Source organism: Jaculus jaculus, chromosome 14 (assembly GCF_020740685.1).
Source record: "Jaculus jaculus isolate mJacJac1 chromosome 14, mJacJac1.mat.Y.cur, whole genome shotgun sequence".
NCBI lineage: Eukaryota > Metazoa > Chordata > Mammalia > Rodentia > Dipodidae > Jaculus > Jaculus jaculus.
In genome coordinates, this window is record NC_059115.1 from 73,855,241 (window position 1) to 73,873,727 (window position 18,487).

Genomic DNA, 18,487 nt, shown 5'->3' on the forward strand with positions numbered 1-18,487 from the left:
CTTTCGGACTTGATGAGTAGTGGGAACTCCCTTTTTCTCAAAGACAAAGTACTTATTCCTACTGGCCAGCTTCTTGGAACTCAGCCAAAATGCATGGCTAACTGCTTCCTTTGTATATTCTAATAATAAAGTATAACTCTATTGTGGCCTGTTTTTTGTAAAAAAAAAAAATTAAATTACTTCATTTTGTCAGATAAAAATACCAACAGCATTGCAGGCATTGTGGAGAAAATGTTTACTCAAAGGACACAGGTAGCTCTTTGGAGGAAGAGCCTGAAATTCTATCACTCAGGCTTTCACAAGAATTCCACTGCCTATTGACATTAAAATCAGAGAAGTAACCTATATGCAGAAAGAAGGTTGTACTCCCATTAACATTCATGAGGAACCAGCAGCCGAAGCCCTACATAGCAAGTAGGGAATCTATCTTTTGTCTCCTGATGAGAAAATGTCTCAGTGATAAATGGTTACAGACAGGGTGTCAGAAGGTCAAAGCGCACAGAGCAGCTCCGGCAAACTTTTTCTTTTCTTTCAAGATTTCTCGTTCTGCAGCTTTTTGTAGCGTTGTAGAGCACAATGCCCGTCCCTTCAAATAAAAGACCAATATTGTGGCGCAAAATTCCCAACCTTTGCTAAAGAATTTTCCAGAAAACCAAAAAGGACCCTTTGGAAATAACGTAGAAGAAAGTTTCAAAGGCGTCATGAGATATAAATATTCACACTGTGTAAAGAAGTGCTCTGCGGCATTCCAGCAGTCTGGACTGTAATAAGAGCATTTGCTGGCCATCAAAGTGCAGTGCCTGTGGTCAGCACGGGGACATAGCAGACGTGTCATTAAGATGATTGACATCCCTTCACACCAATTCAGACATCTCGATCTACTCCTTAGTAAATTTGCGAGAAAACTAAAAAAATGAAGACATCAGTTTCTCGTTTTGCAAGATAACATCTAAAGAGTTCGGCACTTAACTACCAAGGACTGTCTCTTAACTTTCAAACACCGTGTGTGTCTCATTAAACCTAAATACAAAGCGCCAGGGCAAAATATTTCCCGGCCCGGCAGTAGGTGGCTCACTGCTTTCACGCAAGGGCACAGAGGCCGCCCTGACTTTATACTGCAGTATTTTCTCTGTCCTGCAGCAATCCACAGGCTACTGGCAAGAAAAGAATAATGGGCGTCTTGCAATTTTCAGGCAGGAATATCTCCTGTGCTTTCCGCATCCTTCCTCCGCTAAGAAAGCCGCCAGATGCGGAGCAACAAATCAATGCACTAAGCCGGGCGCAGCCCTTGGGGGAGGCAGTGGTAGGAGGATCACCGTGAGTTCGAGGCCACCCTGAGAGTACATCGTGAATTCCAGGTCAGCCTCGGCCAGAGTGAAAAACCAAAAATAAATGAATAAATAAAATAAGCGCACGATAGGTAGATCAGCCGTGCCCACAATGCCCAGCGCCGTAGGACCACAGCGCGCCCGCAGCAGGCAGCCCCGGGGCTGAGCCGGGCACGGCGCTGCACTGCAGGAGGCGGGGCCTAGGGAGGAGCCTGGGGCGGGGCCGCGCGCTGGTGGGCGGGGCTAGACCCAGGCCCCGCCCCTCAGGGCGTCGTGGCGCAGGCGCGCCGGGCGTGGGCCTGTGGTTGGCCGCCCGCGGCCCTGGGCCCGCCCCCGCCCCCGCCCCCGCCCACGCACACTGGACGCGATGACGCACGGCGGGTGTGCGGACGTGGCGGCGGCGGAGGCGGCGGCGCGCGCGGTCCGGAAGGCCGGGACGTTGGCGGCCGCAGCGCGACAGCGACGACGGCGGCGGCGGCGGCCGCGCTCTCGGACGGCCTTGACCGGCGAGGCAGGGTCCGTCATGAGCTTGCGCGCGGCGGCGGCGGCGGCGGCGGCGGCGGCGGCGGAGGACGCGGGCCCCGAGCGCGGGCGGCGCGCCCCGTGCTAACGGAACCGGTAACGATGGCGGCCGGCGGGAGGGCGGGCGGGGCCTCGAACCCCTCACTCGCCGGGGACGGGGGCTGCGGGCGGAGGGGACGCTGCGACCCCGCGCGGCCCCCGGGCTTTGTGCGGGACTCCCCTGACAGCCGAGGTGGAAAAACTGGTGCAGCGAGAGGAAGGGAATGGGGAAGAAGTGATGATGATGGTGACTGGGCCCCGGGGCTCTGGTCCCGAGCACGTCTGCGGGCTGCTGTCGCTTCCTGCCTAAGGAAGGTGGCAGTTACGGGTAGGAGGAAACCACTTGGGGTTAGGGAGTGAGCTGATGACGACCCGAACGCCGCATCCATTGGTAATTTTTTTCCCCTGCAGCTTGCAGGCTAGTCGCAGTTTATTTCTTATTCATTTTATGAGCCACTGCAAGCGAGCTCCAGACGCAGGCGCCACCTTGTGCATCTAGCTGACGTGGGTCCCTGGGGGATTGAATCTGGGTCCTTAGGCTTTCCAGGCAATCGCCTGAACAGCCAAGCCATGTCTTCAGCCTGGTAATTACTTTTTCTGCAGCATGCAGACTAGTTTCTGTTTGTTTGTTTGTTTGTTTATGAGCGAGAATGAGTGCACCAGGGTCACTGCAAACCAACTCCAGACCCATGCACCCACCTTGGGGATCTTGTACTGAGGAGTCGAACCTGGGTGCTTGGGCTTCGCAGGCAAAGCACCTTAACTGCTAAACCATCTGCAGTGATAGTTTCACTCTTCTGAGAAGGCGATGTGTGCATTTTCCCTGCCCAGAGAATTAAGGCAGCTGAAGGGAATTGAGCCAGATGACTTGAATACTGCCTCTGTTTCTAATCTCCAGTACTTTGCCCAGGTAAGTACATCTGCCTGGTCCAAAGTCTACCTTTGCACTTTGACTACAAACGCAATCAGTTCTTGATGAATCAGTCATGAATACCCTGTTTGTGGTATTCTGCTGCTGTCGTTTCATTGCCGAGGAGAGTGGAGGATAGTCATTCAAACAGGTGAAGTTCGGGCTTTTAATTACTACCTAGCAATGTATCATGCAAAAAGGTTGACATAAGGAAATTTTGTCTCAAGTACCTTTTGGGTATTGCTCAGTGAATTTTGAAGACCTGGACTTAGCTAGTTGCCAGGTTCCAAGAATGTCAGGGAGAAAGGTTTAAAGGGACAGGGTAACTAAGATAATATAATTACCTGTGAATTGCTGTATATTAAGTAAATTCTTTTTTGATCATAGATGTCTTTTTTTTTTTTTTTTTTTTTGGGTTTTCGAGGTAGGGTCTCACTGTAGCCAGGCTGACCTGGAATTCACTCTGTAGTCTCAGGGTGGCCTTGAACTCTCAGCCACTACCCCTGGCTTCATGGATGTCTTTTGAAAATATGAAATGTACTCTCTTCCCAGATTGGTATACATATGTATAAAGTTTGCCTGTGATTAAAGTTACAAGATTTAAAAAAAAAAAGATCTAGTTAAGTAAGTGGAAATCAAACTGATATCTTTGGAGGGATAGATGTGATCATGATTTCAAAACAGCTTCTGAAATGTGGGCTTTTTTTGTTCGGTAGCTGTCAGTTAGAAGTGCTAGTTCTTGGTAATAGATAAAGCAGACTCTCAGAGAACAGTTGAAGTTATCTATTGTCATACAACTGAGTTACTATGATATCTGAATAGAAACTTACATTTCTAAATCTGTACATTCAGAAACTTTTTCTTAAGGGGTGGATTTAGTTAGGTTAGTTTCCAAACGTAAGCACATGCCTATGTAGAGACTATAATCTGTTATCCATTTTACAAATTGAGATTATTGGAGTTGCTTTTATTGCTTTTTGAGCCTCCCCCTTTTCACTTTGTATTCATTCATAGTGTTCAAAACTGCTCAGGGCTGGAGAGATGGCTCAGTGGTTAAAGGCAGTTGCTTGCAAAGCGGGTGGCCTGGGTCCGATTCCCAAATAACCACATAAATCCAGATGCTCAGAGAGGCACATGTGTCTGGAGTTTATCTGCAGTGATAGGAGGCCTTGGTGTGCCATTCTCTCTCTCCTTTTTCTGTCTCTCTCTTGCAAATAAATATTTAAAAGAGAAAACAAGAACAAAAAGAAAAGTGCTTAGCCTTTCTGGACATCACTTTCCCTTCTTGGCTTCATACATGGACCTGGGTGGCTTCCTTGTCCTTTGGACACTTGATTCCCTGTTTGCAGGGTGAGTTTATTGTCTTCAGCAAGATAGCTCACTTGTCTGGCATTGCTTTTTGCTGTCTTAGAAGAGTTCAGTAGCAGAGTCAGTCTCCCTGCTCTTCGTTCCGGGCCTGACAGCGTAGTGAGCGGCACCACAGTTCATTCAGTTCTTTATGGCCTGCTCGTTTCTGAGCCACATGGTTTTTCAAGGTTTTCTTAAGCTCCCCAAATGCCCTTTTCTACACCTGTCATCTTTCCCAGTGAAAGTAAACTATCTTTTCTTTTCTTTCTTTTTTTCCAAGGTAGGGTTTCACTCTAGCTGAGGCTGTCCTGGAATTCACTATGGAGTCTCAGGGTGGCCTGGAACTCACGACGATCCTCCTATGTATGCCTCCTGAGTGCTGGGATTAAAGGCATGCTCCACCACGCCTGGCTTAAACTATCTTTTCTTACATGAGTGTTAAAAGTGAAGCAAAAATTGAAAATGAAATTAGTGCATTAGTTTTGGTGATTGTTTGAGTGGACAAACTTAAAATTGTGTTGAGTGAGTTTGGAAGTAATCAAGAAGTGTTCATTGATAAATACTTCACTTAATTTGGCTCTCAGTGTTAATGCTTCCTCTAGAGTATTTTTGCTTTTCCTGGCTAATGGAATTCTTTTTGCTGACCCTCACACATGCCACACACAGCTGACCACACACCTCACTCAGTTTTAGGATTGCTATGTTACCAATGGCAGTATTTTTATTATGCATACAAATTTTTCTACTCTTAAGGAAAGAATGGTTTAATTACAGAAAAGAAGATATTTTGTACTGTCACTCCTCAATATGCACCAAATTAGTGTATCTTTGGATTGTGTTAGGTTAGAATATTTGATTTTAAAACTTGCTGTTTTTCTCATTTCTGAGACAAAGTAGTTGATAGAAGCAAATTAAAGGAGGAGGTTTATTTCAGCCCTCAGCTCAAGGGGATGCAGTATCGTGACAGAAGCCATGGGTAGCAGTAGCAGGAGGTGGCTGGTCACACTGCACCCAGTCAGAAAGCAGAGAAAGGTGAAGGCTGGTGCTCAGCCAGCTTTCTTTTTATTCAGCTCAAGCCCATGGAATGATATAGCCCATGGTTGGGATGGGTTTTTCACCTCAGTTAACCTTGTGTAGAAAATACCCCATAGGTGTTCTGAGAAATTTGGTGATTCTAAGTTCTGTCATGCTGAAAACCAGATTACCTATCTAAGTCTACCCTTTGTCAACCTGACTCTCACACAGTGCTTTTAAGCCATAATTTTCCACTTCTTGACCTCATAGGCTTATGGTCATCAAAATGCATTTCGTCAAACTTTAAAAGTCTTGGACTGGAGAGATGGCTTAGCAATTAAGGCACTTGCCTACAAAGCCAAAGGACCTAGGTTCAATTCTCCAGAGCCCACATAAGCCATCTAGATGCACAAGGTGGTGCATGCATCCGGAGTTCATTTGCAGCAGCTGGACCTGGCACACCCATTCTCTCTGCCTCTCTCAAAATAAATAGATAAAAATAAAATAGATCCGGGTGTGGTGGCACACGCCTTTAATCCCAGCACTCCGGAGGCAGAGGTAGGAGGATTGCCCTGAGTTCAAGGCCACCCTGAGATGACAGAGTTAATTCCAGGTCAGCCTGGACCAGGGTGACACCCTACCTCAAAAAACCAAAAAAAAAAAAAAAGTTTTTTACAAGTCTCTATTGACTTAATAGTTCCAACTATTAAGTGGAGTCGGGTGTGGTGGTGCACACCTTAAGTCCCAGCACTCAGGAGCAGAGGTAGGAGGACTACCATGATTTTGAGGCCAACCTGGGACTACATAGTGAATTCCAGGTCAGTCTGGGCTAGAGTGAGACCCTACCTTGAAACTCCCCCCCCAAAAAACAAAGTAAGTATATTCTCTTCTGAGATTCAAGCAGACTCAACTGTGAGCTCTCATGACATCAGAAAACAGCTTATATACTTCCAGCATACAGTGGCTCAGAGTACATAGTGCTGCAAGGAAAGATGAGACCAAGGCGAGTTTGAAATCCAGCAGGACATACACCAGTCTTGTAGCTCTGTGTCTGTCACCTGGGATACATGACACAATCATCCAGTCTCCAAGTGGCTTGGGTGGCTTGGCCCCTCCAGCCCCGCCCTCTGTGCCACATGCCGCCCCTCTCGTGGGCCTGCTCCGTTCCAACTCTGCAGCTCTACTTGGCTTTCCCATGGACCTGGCACTCCACTATGAAATGAGAGCCTTCCGTGGGTGGGTCTTGTCTTCAGGGCACCTTTTCTGTTGTCTCAGTACAGACCCCAAGGTTTTTCTTTAATAGTCACAGCTGCCCAGCATGCTGCTTCTGGGGAACTTGAATTTCCCTCACATCCCTTTCCGTGCCAGACTTCACATTTTCTCTGCCTTTCTGCTTCACTTGATGCTCTCTTGCTAATCTCATAAGAGCAGTCAGCCGTAGCCTTGCCACAGCCTGAATGCTGTACTGCCTTACATTCTTCCACCAGACAAATGAGTATTGCTTCACCTTTACTCCAGTTCTGAGGACATGACCAGCATGCAGCCAAAGTATTGCCCCAATGTACTAATGCTGACCTGTAGCCCAGATCATTGATAGTCACTGCTCCCTAAGAAACCCATGAGCTCAGCCGTTAGTACCCTCATTTCTCTTGGTATTCTGTTCTGCCAAACTACCTTAAGCTCTTAGGACTTTTGTAACCCACAGTTCCAAACTCTTCCACATGCCTCTGGCAAACCACTTCCAAAGGCCTCTGAACTCCGTGGTTGGGTTTATTGCAAGTATATCACTTAGAAGTAATTTTCTATATTTAGTTTTCACATTACTACAAAAACAAACAGATAAACCCTCACCAAAGCAACTTAAGGAAAAAGGGATTTCTTTCTTTAAAAAAAATTATTTATTTGAGAGAGAATGAATATGGGCACGTCAGGGCCTCCAGCCATGGCAGAGGAACTCCAGACATGTGTATCACCATATGCATGTGGCTTACATGGGTCCTGGGGAACCTAACCTTGGGTCCTTAGGCTTCACAGGCTCACACCTTAACCGCTAAGCCATCTCTCTAGCTCAGGCTCTTCTTTTGGCTTATAGTTTGAGGAGCTGCATGCAGTGCATTGTGGGAAGGCAAGGCAGCAGAAGCAGGAGGAAGCAGTCACACTGTACCCACAGTGGTTAAAGGTTCTTGCTTGAAAAACCTGACAGGCCAGATTCGATTCCCCCAGTACCCAGGTAGAAGCACACACACAATGTAGAGCATGTGTCTGGAGTTCATTGGTAGTTACAGGAGGCCCTGGATCCTTTGGCTTTGTAGGCAAGCACCTTAACCACTAAGCCATCTCTTCAGCCCTGAAACACATTTATGATTATCTGTAAATGTCAGTAGGGACACTTTCTTCATACACTTACATACATGGGATCTTGTAAAAATTCTTGTTTAGAAAGGGGCTGTGAGTGGAACAGGTGATAAGCCCCGCATCAGATTACTCTGTCTTCCCTTGCTGTAGTCTCTACTGCCTGGTGTTTATCGTATCTCAGCAGCTAAGCCTAAGGACTCCGGTTCAAGGCTTGATTCCCCAGGACTCACGTTAACCAGATGCACAAGGGGGTACATGCATCTGGAGTTTGTTTGCAGTGGCTGGAGGCCCTGGCCCGCTCATTCTCTCTATCTGTCTCTTTCTCTGTCCTTATCAAATAAATAAAAATAAACAGAATAAAAATAAAAACTGGAACCTAAGGTTTTAAATAACTGAGATCATTATTTGAAAAACTAGTGTGTGCCATGTCAGATGTGTGTAAGGCACAGGGCGCGGGTGCATTCCAGTTGTCTCTTTCTCTTCAGGTTTTAACATGGCGGGGCGGCATCCGAATCGAATTTCTGCCTCCGGAGTTCAGTCAAGTGGTCAAGTACTTACTTTTGGGAACTGTACAGACAGTGACCTGTTGGAAGAGGATGCTGAAGTGTATGAGCTTCGGTCCAGAGGAAAAGAAAAGGTTCGAAGAAGTACATCAAGAGATAGACTTGATGACATTATTGTGTTAACAAAAGATATACAAGAAGGAGACACTTTAAATGCAATAGCCCTTCAGTACTGTTGCACAGTAAGTTTCAGTTTGATTTTACATAGTACAATCCAGAATCAATCATCTGTGTTAGTTCAGCCCAGATTGAAATGCATGTCCTCTTACTCCTTCCCTTCTTTACATAGACATCTCTGTCATGCCTATGAATGTGAACTTTTTAAAATTTTGGGTGAGCGCTTGAATACTCAATCTATTCTATCGCCTTGATGTATTTCTTTTGTACCTTGGTTATTTTTAAGTTTTTTTATTGACAGCTTCCATAATTATTGACAATAAACCATGATAACTCCCTCCCCTCCTCCACTTTTCCCTTTACAAATCTACTCTCCATCATATTCCCTCCCTCTCTCCATTAGTCTCTTATTTTGATATCATCTTTTCCTCCTATTATGAGGGTCTTAAGAAGATAGTGCTAGGCACTGTGAGGTCATAGATAGAGACTAATTTGTGTCTGAACGATTGCATTGTAAGCAGTCTTACCTGTACTTTGTTTTGTGCTTCTACATACATACACACACACACACACACACACACACACACATATACACACATACATACGCACACATATTTAGGGAGCTGATCAAAATTTGGGGTCCATAGAATTAATATTTACTATGCATATTACTCTGCAACTTCCCTTTTTCATAGCATATCATGCATAACATTCATGATAATCCCTTACAATCTTCTAGATCCACTTTTTATTGTAAAAAGCCATAGACTGTTAATAGTGTGGATCTATTGGTGTTATGAACTTGCTTGTGAACAGACAGGGTTTAAGTCTATTTTCAAATAATACCTTACCTTATTTCTGTGAGGTACATTCCCTAAAGTAGGAATGTTAGATCAAAGGAAAAGTATGCTTTGCCCGCTGAGACACTGAAGACTTTGCTTTCTTTGTTTTTTGAGGTAGAGTCTCACTCTAGCCCCGGCTGACCTGGAATTCATCTTGTATCTTAGGGTGGCCTCACACTCTGCCTCCTGAGTGCTGGGATTAAAGGTGTGTGCCATCATCACACCTGGCTGAAGACTCTTTGACCCCATTTATATCTGTGTCATGTGCATGTTAGGTCCTAAATAGGATGCTTTCATTATCAGTGGTTAGAGCACTGGCTTTCTACTTTCTTGCACGCTTAGTAAATTTAAATTCTTCCTAATAATTTAAAATAATTATAAAAATAAAAGTCTCAGAATATTGTCAGTATTATAATTAAAAATAAGTCTTAGAATACCTTTCTTCCTTTTTTCTCAATGCTGGGGAATGAACCTAGGGCATTGTGTATGTTAGGCAAGCACACTCCCACTGAAGTGCATGTCCACATGTAGAGTATTCCTTGTGTGCACATATCTACACACTGCCCATATTTGATCCCTGAAGCCTTCATTAAAATATAAAAAAATAGAGAGTTCTTCAACAGTGTGAAATTCTAACTTATTCTTTTTTCTCCTTAATGTGTTTTTTTTTGGGGGGGAGGTTTCGAGGTAGGGTCTCACTCCAGCCCAGGCTGACCTGGAATTCACTATGGAGTCTCAGGGTGGCCTCGAACTCACGACAATCCTCCTACCTCTGCCTCCCGAGGCTGGGATTAAAGGCGTGCACCACCACGCCCGGCTCATTAATGTTTTGTATGCAGAACTTTTCATAAATGTAAGAAATCCTCATGATGCCCTGTCAGAGTTCTCTGCAATAGAAACATGTAACTTGGCCGCAGACATGTATGCACAGACACATACATGATTTTAAAAAGCTGCCATGGCCACGAGGTTCTATACATTTTCTGGTTAAATTAATTAATGTAAGTGTTCACAGTTTATAAAAAATATACTACAAATTTTGATGTAAATGATAAAATATTTTATTGAAATTTTAAAAAAATATATTTTATTTATTTGAGGAGAGAAAGAGGCAGCCAGGGCCTCCAGCCACTGCAAATGAACTGATGCATGTGCCCCCTTGTGCATCTGGCTTATGTAGGTCCTGGATAATTGAACCTGGATCCTTTGGCTTTGCAGGCAGATGCCTTAACTGCTAAGCCATCCCTCCAGTCCCTGAAATGTATTTTTGATGAGGTAAGAAGATGTAGGAACTTCTTTTGTTCTCCAGTTTGCTTGCCTGTAGTTGTATCATTCATGTCATCATTAAAAAATAAATCTAGGCCAGGCATGGTGGCACACTCCTTTAATCGCAGCACTTGGAAGGCAGAGGTAGGAGGAATGCTGTGAGTTTGAGGCCAGCCTGAGATTACATAGTGAATTCCAGGTCAACCTGGGCTGGGGCAAGACCCTACCTCAAACCCCCCGCCCCCCCTAAAAAAAACTTCAATGAAAAAAATTAATTTCAGCTGGTGTGGTGGTGCACACCTTTAATCCCAGCACTCAGAGGCAGAGGTAGGAGGATTGCTGTGAGTTGGAGGTCAGCCTGGGCTAGGGTGAAACACTACCTCAAAAAAAAAAAAAAAAAATTCAATGTTTAGTGAACATGTGAATATTTATTTTGTAAAGAAACAAGACTTGATAAATAAATGACTTGCTGTGTCTTAGAAAGTCAGAGAGGATTAAAAAAGGTGGCAACCCCAAAAAAGAGTCAAATGCAATAGATTTAGTAAAGAAAATTACAGTTTTTGAATGAAACTTAGAAGTTTTCTTAAGTGGGAAATTTGAAATGCCTTTTGAGTGGTGGTGCCTTAATCAGTGAACTGTTTGTCATGCAAGTATGAGGACTTGAGTTTGATGCCTAGCACTCAGGTAAATTACAGGCTCTGAGGCCTCACCTGTCATTCCAGTACTTGGGAGGCAGAGACAGGAGGGTTCCAGAGGCAAGGTGGGTAATAGCTAGACTAGAAATCAGTAAGCTCTTTGGCTTCAATGAGAAACTGCTTCAATAAGTAAGGTAAATGGTGACTGCAAACGACATTCCCATATCAGCCTGGACTAGAGTGAGACCATACTTCAAAAGACCAAAAAGAAAAAAGAAAGAAAACGACACTTCAATGCTGAATTCTGGCCCCCACATGCACTTGCACACATATGCAACCATAAACATACAAGCATGTAACCACACACGTGTCCTCTTTCCAGTGTGATGAAAATGCGGCTGTTTCAGGCATGTCACAGGGATGGGTGGATCTCGGGAACAAAGTGAGCAGTAGGGGAGGGGAGTTCAGTAGGCTCTCAGACGTGAGACAGCAGTCCATAGTGTTAAGAGCGCCATCATCGTAAGGTATTAGCAGGAGGGAAGCAGAACAGAGGTTTCTGCTGGGGCAGTTGATATGGTCTGATAGAGAGCTTTATTGGAGGCATTCAAATGAAGGTGATCAAGGTTTAAACTAAAATATTTGTATAGAAAAGAAGGTATTTGTATGACAGGATATGTTACTTGATTGATTAGCCAAAGGGAAGAAGAATTACAATGGCTTAGCTGCCGTAAGCTACCATTCCAAGAGTGGAGACACTGCTCTCTACACAGCAGCTCAAACTAGCAAGAAACATTATCCTTATAGAAAGACTCATCATTTAAAAAATATAGTAAGCATGTAATACTGGATTGAGAACGTGCCTGTTACAGTGATGAGAGGAATGAAACCAAAGACCCAGTGTTGGGAGTCATGGGTGTATCCCAGGGAGTTAGTGTAAGAGAAAACGTTATTAGGTATTTTTACAGCAGTGACCTAGGAACATGCCAAGTTGGGCTATTGGCTAAAACAGTGTTGAAAAGGTATTAGTAAGAGAATACAAAGTAAAAGAATGTGAAGATAGAATGGAATTCAGCTTCCCCTCCTTGATATAGGGTCCTTCTTGCTCTACGGAACTCATTCTAGTCCCAGGCTGGCCTCAAAAGCACAGGGATCCTCCTTCCTCTGCCTCCCAAGTGCTGAGATTAAAGGCGTGTGCCACTACGACCGGCTCCTTATTTGCTGTAAGACAAAGGAGGACGACGACAAAGTACCTTGTGTTTGCTGGTCATCTTGCCACTGTCTCTCAGTACTCCTCCACACACATAGTTTAAGAGAATTTCCAGTATGACTTTCTCCATTCTTTCAAGTTCTGATTACTAATGTACAGTTGATTCTCTTCTTCATTGCCTCCTAAAAACTCTACTTGGTCACCCTGACACTACCATTTTGATTCACCTACTAATGTTTAATAACAGCTAACATTATATCATGTGCTGTATGTAGATCACTACTCTACGTATGCTCATACATTTTAATTCATTTATTCACACCAATCCTGAAAGTTGATAGTATCATCATTGACATTTTACAAGTTTGGAAACCGAGTAGTAGAAAGGTTAAATAAATAGCTTGTTCTAAAACAGCTGAAGCATCAGCCCTGCTTCAAAGCAGGTACCACACTTCTATGCACCATCTGATCTCCCTTCCTGTCTGCTGCTTTTAATGTCTGCACTGCCTACGCCCTGAGTCTTTCCTCTCTCCTTTTCCTCCCACTCTTTCTTTGGTAAATATCTATTCTCTCACTCTTCTGACTTCCAGACATCTGGTTTTTTTATTTATTTTTCTGTGAGGCAGGGTCTCACTCAAGCCCAGGCTGACCTGGAATTCACTATGTAGTCTCAGGGTGGCCTTGAAGTCACAGCAGTCCTCCTACCTCTGCCTCCTGAGTGCCAGATTACAGCTGTGTGCCACGACGCCCCACCTACGTGTTTTAAATTATACCCTGAACGTCTTCCACTTGTAGATCAGACACCTAAAAGCCACCTTTCCTAACCTGTGTGCAGCCCTTCTCACTTCGCGCAGTGCTGTCTCTCAGCGCCCTCCATGGAGGTGGCGCAGCCGCAAGTGCAGGCCTGGCGCTCTTTACCTCTCCATCATATCATACACACAGGCAAAACACACATGACTGACTGTGGAGGTAATTGAACAATAGTATTTATACTAAGGGGTTGGTATCAAAATACCTTCAGAAGACAAGTGGGGGGAAAGCACCATACAAACTGGAAGGTATGCTTCTCCACATCCTCAGCGTGGGCGGGGTCACCGTGTGTGGTGCGGTCTTTTCCCTGTGGAGACACAGGCAGCCACGGGGCGTCGTGCTGGTGAAATTTCAGTCTTGATAAACTGCAGTGTTTTTAATTGGGTAAGTTGATATTTGCTGATACTCCAGGTGCCAAATTGTAATAGCGAACAGAACGTACGTGTTTGTACTCTTCCTTTGTGTAATAGCGAACAGAACGTACGTGTTTGTACTCTTCCTTTGTGTAATAGCGAACAGAACGTACGTGTTTGTACTCTTCCTTTGTGTAATAGCGAACAGAACGTACGTGTTTGTACTCTTCCTTTGTGGCTTGCTTACAAGCACCGCCGCACAGAGGGAAAGGAATACCCTGGCAGTGACCAGTGCCGCATGGTGGTGCTGATGGAAAGCTGTTTGTGATTCCCTACGCTGGTAGATGAAAAAGTTGAGAAATCCCATCTACAAGTAAGATTCAAACCTCTAGTAAGAGTTGAGCTTAATTCTTCTTTCTTCCAAAACCCGTGGATGTATGAGGTTTGTCTTCTAGTTTGATTTCAAATTCACCTGACTTTGGTATTTGTCTTTTTTGCAGGTAGCCGATATCAAAAGAGTTAACAATCTCATCAGCGATCAAGACTTTTTTGCCCTTAGGTCTATCAAAATTCCAGTTAAAAAGTTTAGTTCCTTGACTGAAACACTTTATCCTTTAAAAGGAAGACAAGCTCCCGTGGCCTGTGCTGCAGAACAGGAAATTGCACCAGCTGATTATCTCTCCTCCAGTGAGTCGGCTGGTAGCTTTTTAAAAGAAGTTGACCGAGACATTGAACAATTAGTAAAGTGTACAGACACCAAGAGAGAGAACCTTAATGAGGTCGTGTCTGCCTTAACAGCACAGCAAGTCCGTTGTGAGTCTGACCACAGCAGCCCTCACCGTAAGGACCCCTATTATGGAGCGGACTGGGGAATTGGTTGGTGGACAGCTGTGGTGATTATGCTGATAGTTGGTATTATAACACCAGTATTTTATTTGCTGTATTATGAGATTTTAGCAAAAGTGGATGTTAGTCATCATTCAACAGTGGACTCTTCACATTTGCATTCAGGAATTACACCTCCGTCCCAGCACAGAGAAGTGGAGAATGGAATTGCTCCAACGAAAGGAATGCATGTTGGCCAACAAGACAATCATAAACTATATAGTCAGGATTCTCAGTCACCTGCTGCTCAACACAAAACTTAGTAGCTGGCTTACAGTCACTGTTAGTGGTCATGTGTGCATCTTGAATATAGTACTCAGCTTCATCTAGCAACCTCATCAAAGGCAGAGTTTAGGGAGAGTGAAGATTTTTTAATCTAAGAATTTCTGAGCCATACACAGATGGGTTGTGAATAAAACCCCTGCATTTGCTCCGTCATGCTGAACAGTCCATAAACCTGCTGTCAGTACTTAAACCAGACGTGAATTTACATTTAAGAGGTTTGCAACTTAGAAGATGCTTGCATTTTTCTTACACAAAAGTAGTTGGGTTTAGATTTTACCTTTTAAGAGAGTTTGTTTTATTTACTATGTTTGTGTTACATATATGAAACAATAATGCATTTCAAATGCTTGCAGTGGAAGAAAATTTACTACTGTGAACCACCAAAATACTTAGTTACAAGAAATTTGAGTCTAAAATTATTTATGGTACCAAGTACTTAAAACTTCATTTTAAAACTTTAAAAAATATGTTTAGCAGGGGCTGGGCCTATAGCTCAGTGATAGAATGCTTCTCTGGCATGTACAAGGCACTGGGTTCAATCCCTGACCCTGTTAAAAACAAAAGTAAAAATATGCTTAGCGTATGTGCTGTGAAAGCCTATGTAGAAACAGGTATGTAACAAGGAATTTCTGTATTAGAGGCTAAGCAAGATAATTTTTTTTATTTTTATTTTTCAAGGTAGGGCTGACCTGGAATTCACTCTGTAGTCTCAGGCTAGCCTTGAACTCACAGTGATCCTCCTACCTCTGCCTCCTGAGTGCTGAGATTAAAGATGTGCACCACCACACCTGGCTTAAGTACTTTTTAAGGCCCCAAATAATGTCTTGTGGTTGGAAAGTTATTTGACTACAAGAACACTGGAGTAGATCAAGACCTATAAATAATTTTTGTGTCAAAGACAGACAGCTCCTTCAACCTCACCTCTGCTTCTGTTTCTTGTGTCTGATACTTGAAAGCACTCTTGTAGTTATCCCTGTACAGATTAACATCTGCAGTAACTCCCTACCTACTGTGATAAATCATTGCTGTTATGTATAGTAACATGCCTTAATTACACTTAATGCCTTACATTACTTAATGTGAGTTAATACACATTTCAAAATGAAAGCGAAGCACTGTTTCAGATGTTTCAACTGGATTCACAATACAGGCTGTCATTACATAGTTTGTGTAACCTTGTCTTCCTTCACTTTTAAAGTTAATTGGGTCAAAACAAATCTTTGTCTGCCTCTGAAGTTTTGCAGAAAAGGTTCATTAAGTAAAGGTGAGTAAAGAAAGAGGCTATTTGCTTTAGCAGGAGACACATTTCTTTATTTTGTTGACCACAGCCTGTTTTTCACAAAGAAAGTGTCCAATTTCTTACCCACCCCCCCCGCCACTGTAACATTAAGTTGGGAAACAGAGGCCAAAGGGATTTGGGTTGGCTAAAAGGGCTCAGTTACGCCACGTTGTAAGATGTGCTGTGGGTCAGCCAGGCTAGCTAAGCAAGCATTTGCAAACTAATGTCCTTGTTTAAGTTTTTAAAGTATGTATTTTTCAAATAGAAGTAAGATGATTCAAGAGGAATGAATTCGGTGGAGTCTTCATTGCCTTTATATTTCTTTCATACAGCACATGTCTTAAGATACTTAATACCACCTCATTTTCTGGGCATTATTTTCTAACAATGTTTCAGTCTTTTTGAACATTCTGTATCTCAAATTCCAATTCTGATTCAAAGTGGCACGAATAAATATTAATTGTAATTTGGGTTTTAAAACATCATAAAATGATGGTTAGAGGTCAAACCTTTAAAAGCCCTATGTGTATCAGAGGACTTGAGAAGATTACCAAAAAAGTGTTTAATAGGAAAGGTATAGGAAACTGATTCTTGCAGTAAATCCTCTAGTTAAGTTTTTAATTGTTTTCCTATACCTTACACATCTTGAAAAAAGGAGTGCGATCTTGACAGCTACACTCTACTTAATACTGTTGCTGGAACTTGTATTTTCGGATAGAAAATGCAGTGTTTAGGGTAGAACAGGCTATAAGTCCTTTAAAGAACTTTGCTTACATCAGATTGATGAGAATCACTGACTACTTTAAAAGTTGTGACAGAGAGCACTGACAACTTACAGTAAGGAGATGCACACTGGATTTGCTGCCTGAAAATCACTTCTGTCTCCGAGTATCCTTTCTGAAGGAAATAAAACATGCATCCTTAAACACAGTCAGGCTGTTTCTTTCTCTATGAATAATTTGAGATACTCTATATTTAAAATTGGGCCTTTAAAAAAACATGTAAGCATTCAATAGGTTTAGAATTATAGTTTTTAAAAAGTACATTAAATATAAATTTTTAGCAAATTACACTGTGTACTAGACAACATAAGCACAATTATTGTTTGATGATATGGATGTTGTTAAAACCCTTATTTGTACTTTGAGACTTGGATGTGTGTACAAGTATGTCACAAAACTGGATCATTGTGTTTGATTCACTTAAAACTTTGTTGGACTTACATTTGAAGAAAAATCTGATATTAGGGCAAATTCTTTTTTTCTTTCTCTTTTTTCCAGTCTGCGAACACGTAAAAGTTGTTTTGAACTAACTTCAGTTGTCTTTTTATGAGCATTTAAATATATTTGTTGTCCTCTTCAAGAAAAACAGGTGGGTTAAGGTCTGACCGTGTTATAAATTAGAAAGACACTTATGATAACAGTTTCTTTTCCAGTAGATTTTGGTTTTTAAAACTTTTCTTCTTCTGGACTCTTATTTCTTTTTCTTTAAGTGAACCACTGTTCATTAACTGAGAATTTTTTTAAACATCTACTTCTAAATTACCTAGTTGGGAATATGAAGGACAATAGTTTTGGAAACACGAAGCGGAGATCTAGTCCAAGCACTACAGGGTGAAGCTGGAGGCTTCTTAAGTCTGTATTGAAATGCTGCATTGTCATGGAAATCATTATTTTGAATCACAATATTGCTCAGGAAATCAGTATTTTTCTTCTAAGTATGTGCATATTGCACTGTTAGATCATAGAAATATATGAATGCTTTATTTAATTCATTTTATGTATGTAAAAGCTATAACTCTTTTGTATAATGTATTTTATACAGTTGCAAGATGAACATTACATTAGCATGTACATCTGTAAAACTGGTTTTATAAACTTGCCCCATATTTTAAATATGCAAAATATAATAAAGTTTCTATTTTATTCAATATAAAATGGAAGTTTTTGAATTTATTGAATAAAGCAAAGCTTTTCCCCTCTGCTTTGAAGCTGTTTGAAATATGTGAGATAGAACAAGCTGTCACAGTCTTATGGATTCAGATATTCCCTCTAAATTCAAACAAAACTCACTAGATGCGTTTGTATGACATAAGCCATTGTGCGATGGCTCATGGTCTTCGTGGGGTGGTTCCTGGGGAAATGAGTCTAGGTCTTGCTTAAGAGCAATGACTACATGTAGATATTTTTATTATATATATATTATAAGCAAGTCCTTAAAAAGTTTAAAAAATACTTTAGAAAATCTTGGTGTGTGTGTGCAGTATGCACATGTAGGTACAGGTGCACTCACTCCGAATACGTCTAGAGCCCAGAGGAAGGCTGCTGCCTCGTGTGTCTGAGACAGTCTCACTGAACCTGGAGTTGTATTTTTTTCTTCTTTTAATTACATTGGCTGACCAGTGAGCCGCAGCAAGTCTCCTGTCTCCGCCCCGCTCAGCACTCAGATTACAGACGCACGGGGCCATGCCCAGCTCTTCAACCAGCTTCTGGGGATTAATCTCAGGTCTTCAGTCTTGCCCCCGGGCTCTCACCCACCGAGCCAGCTCCCCAGCCCAAGAATATTAATATTTTTTCAAGTGCCAGAAAGACTTGACAAGGGTCTTTGGAGCTTTTATTTCACGAAGGAGATTTTGTTACCTTTCTCCACCCTCCAAGTTTAAAAGTGTCTTTAACTTAAGGTGGTTTTACAATTTTTTTATAAAAGGGAAATTTTTACTAACACCAGAGA

At 42.6% G+C, this 18,487-nt stretch overlaps 1 protein-coding gene across 3 annotated transcripts; it reads left to right on the forward strand.

The window, feature by feature from the left end:
- Positions 1-1,903: 1,903 nt before the first annotated feature.
- Positions 1,904-16,849, forward strand: Lysmd3 (LysM domain containing 3). 3 transcript variants are annotated; one of them, XM_045134076.1, is made up of 3 exons: positions 1,904-1,946; positions 8,001-8,260; positions 13,809-16,849. In XM_045134076.1, the coding sequence occupies exons 2-3, from the start codon at positions 8,009-8,011 to the stop codon at positions 14,454-14,456; spliced, it is 900 nt and encodes a 299-aa protein (XP_044990011.1). In that variant the 5' UTR covers positions 1,904-1,946; positions 8,001-8,008; the 3' UTR covers positions 14,457-16,849. The 3 variants fall into 3 exon arrangements, with proteins under 3 accessions (XP_044990011.1, XP_044990012.1, XP_044990010.1); XM_045134077.1 differs by lacking the exon at positions 1,904-1,946 and adding an exon at positions 2,651-2,799 and having other exon boundaries at positions 8,001-8,152; XM_045134075.1 differs by lacking the exon at positions 1,904-1,946 and adding an exon at positions 2,652-2,799.
- Positions 16,850-18,487: the final 1,638 nt, after the last annotated feature.

What these genes read in the sequence shown, in the direction of transcription:
- Lysmd3 (XM_045134076.1), top strand. Translation starts at nt 8,009, where the DNA reads ATGGCGGGGCGGCATCCGAATCGAATTTCTGCCTCCGGAGTTCAGTCA. An exon ending in CCCTTCAGTACTGTTGCACA is followed by an intron (nt 8,261 to 13,808) that starts GTAAGTTTCAGT and finishes TCTTTTTTGCAG; the next exon opens with GTAGCCGATATCAAAAGAGT.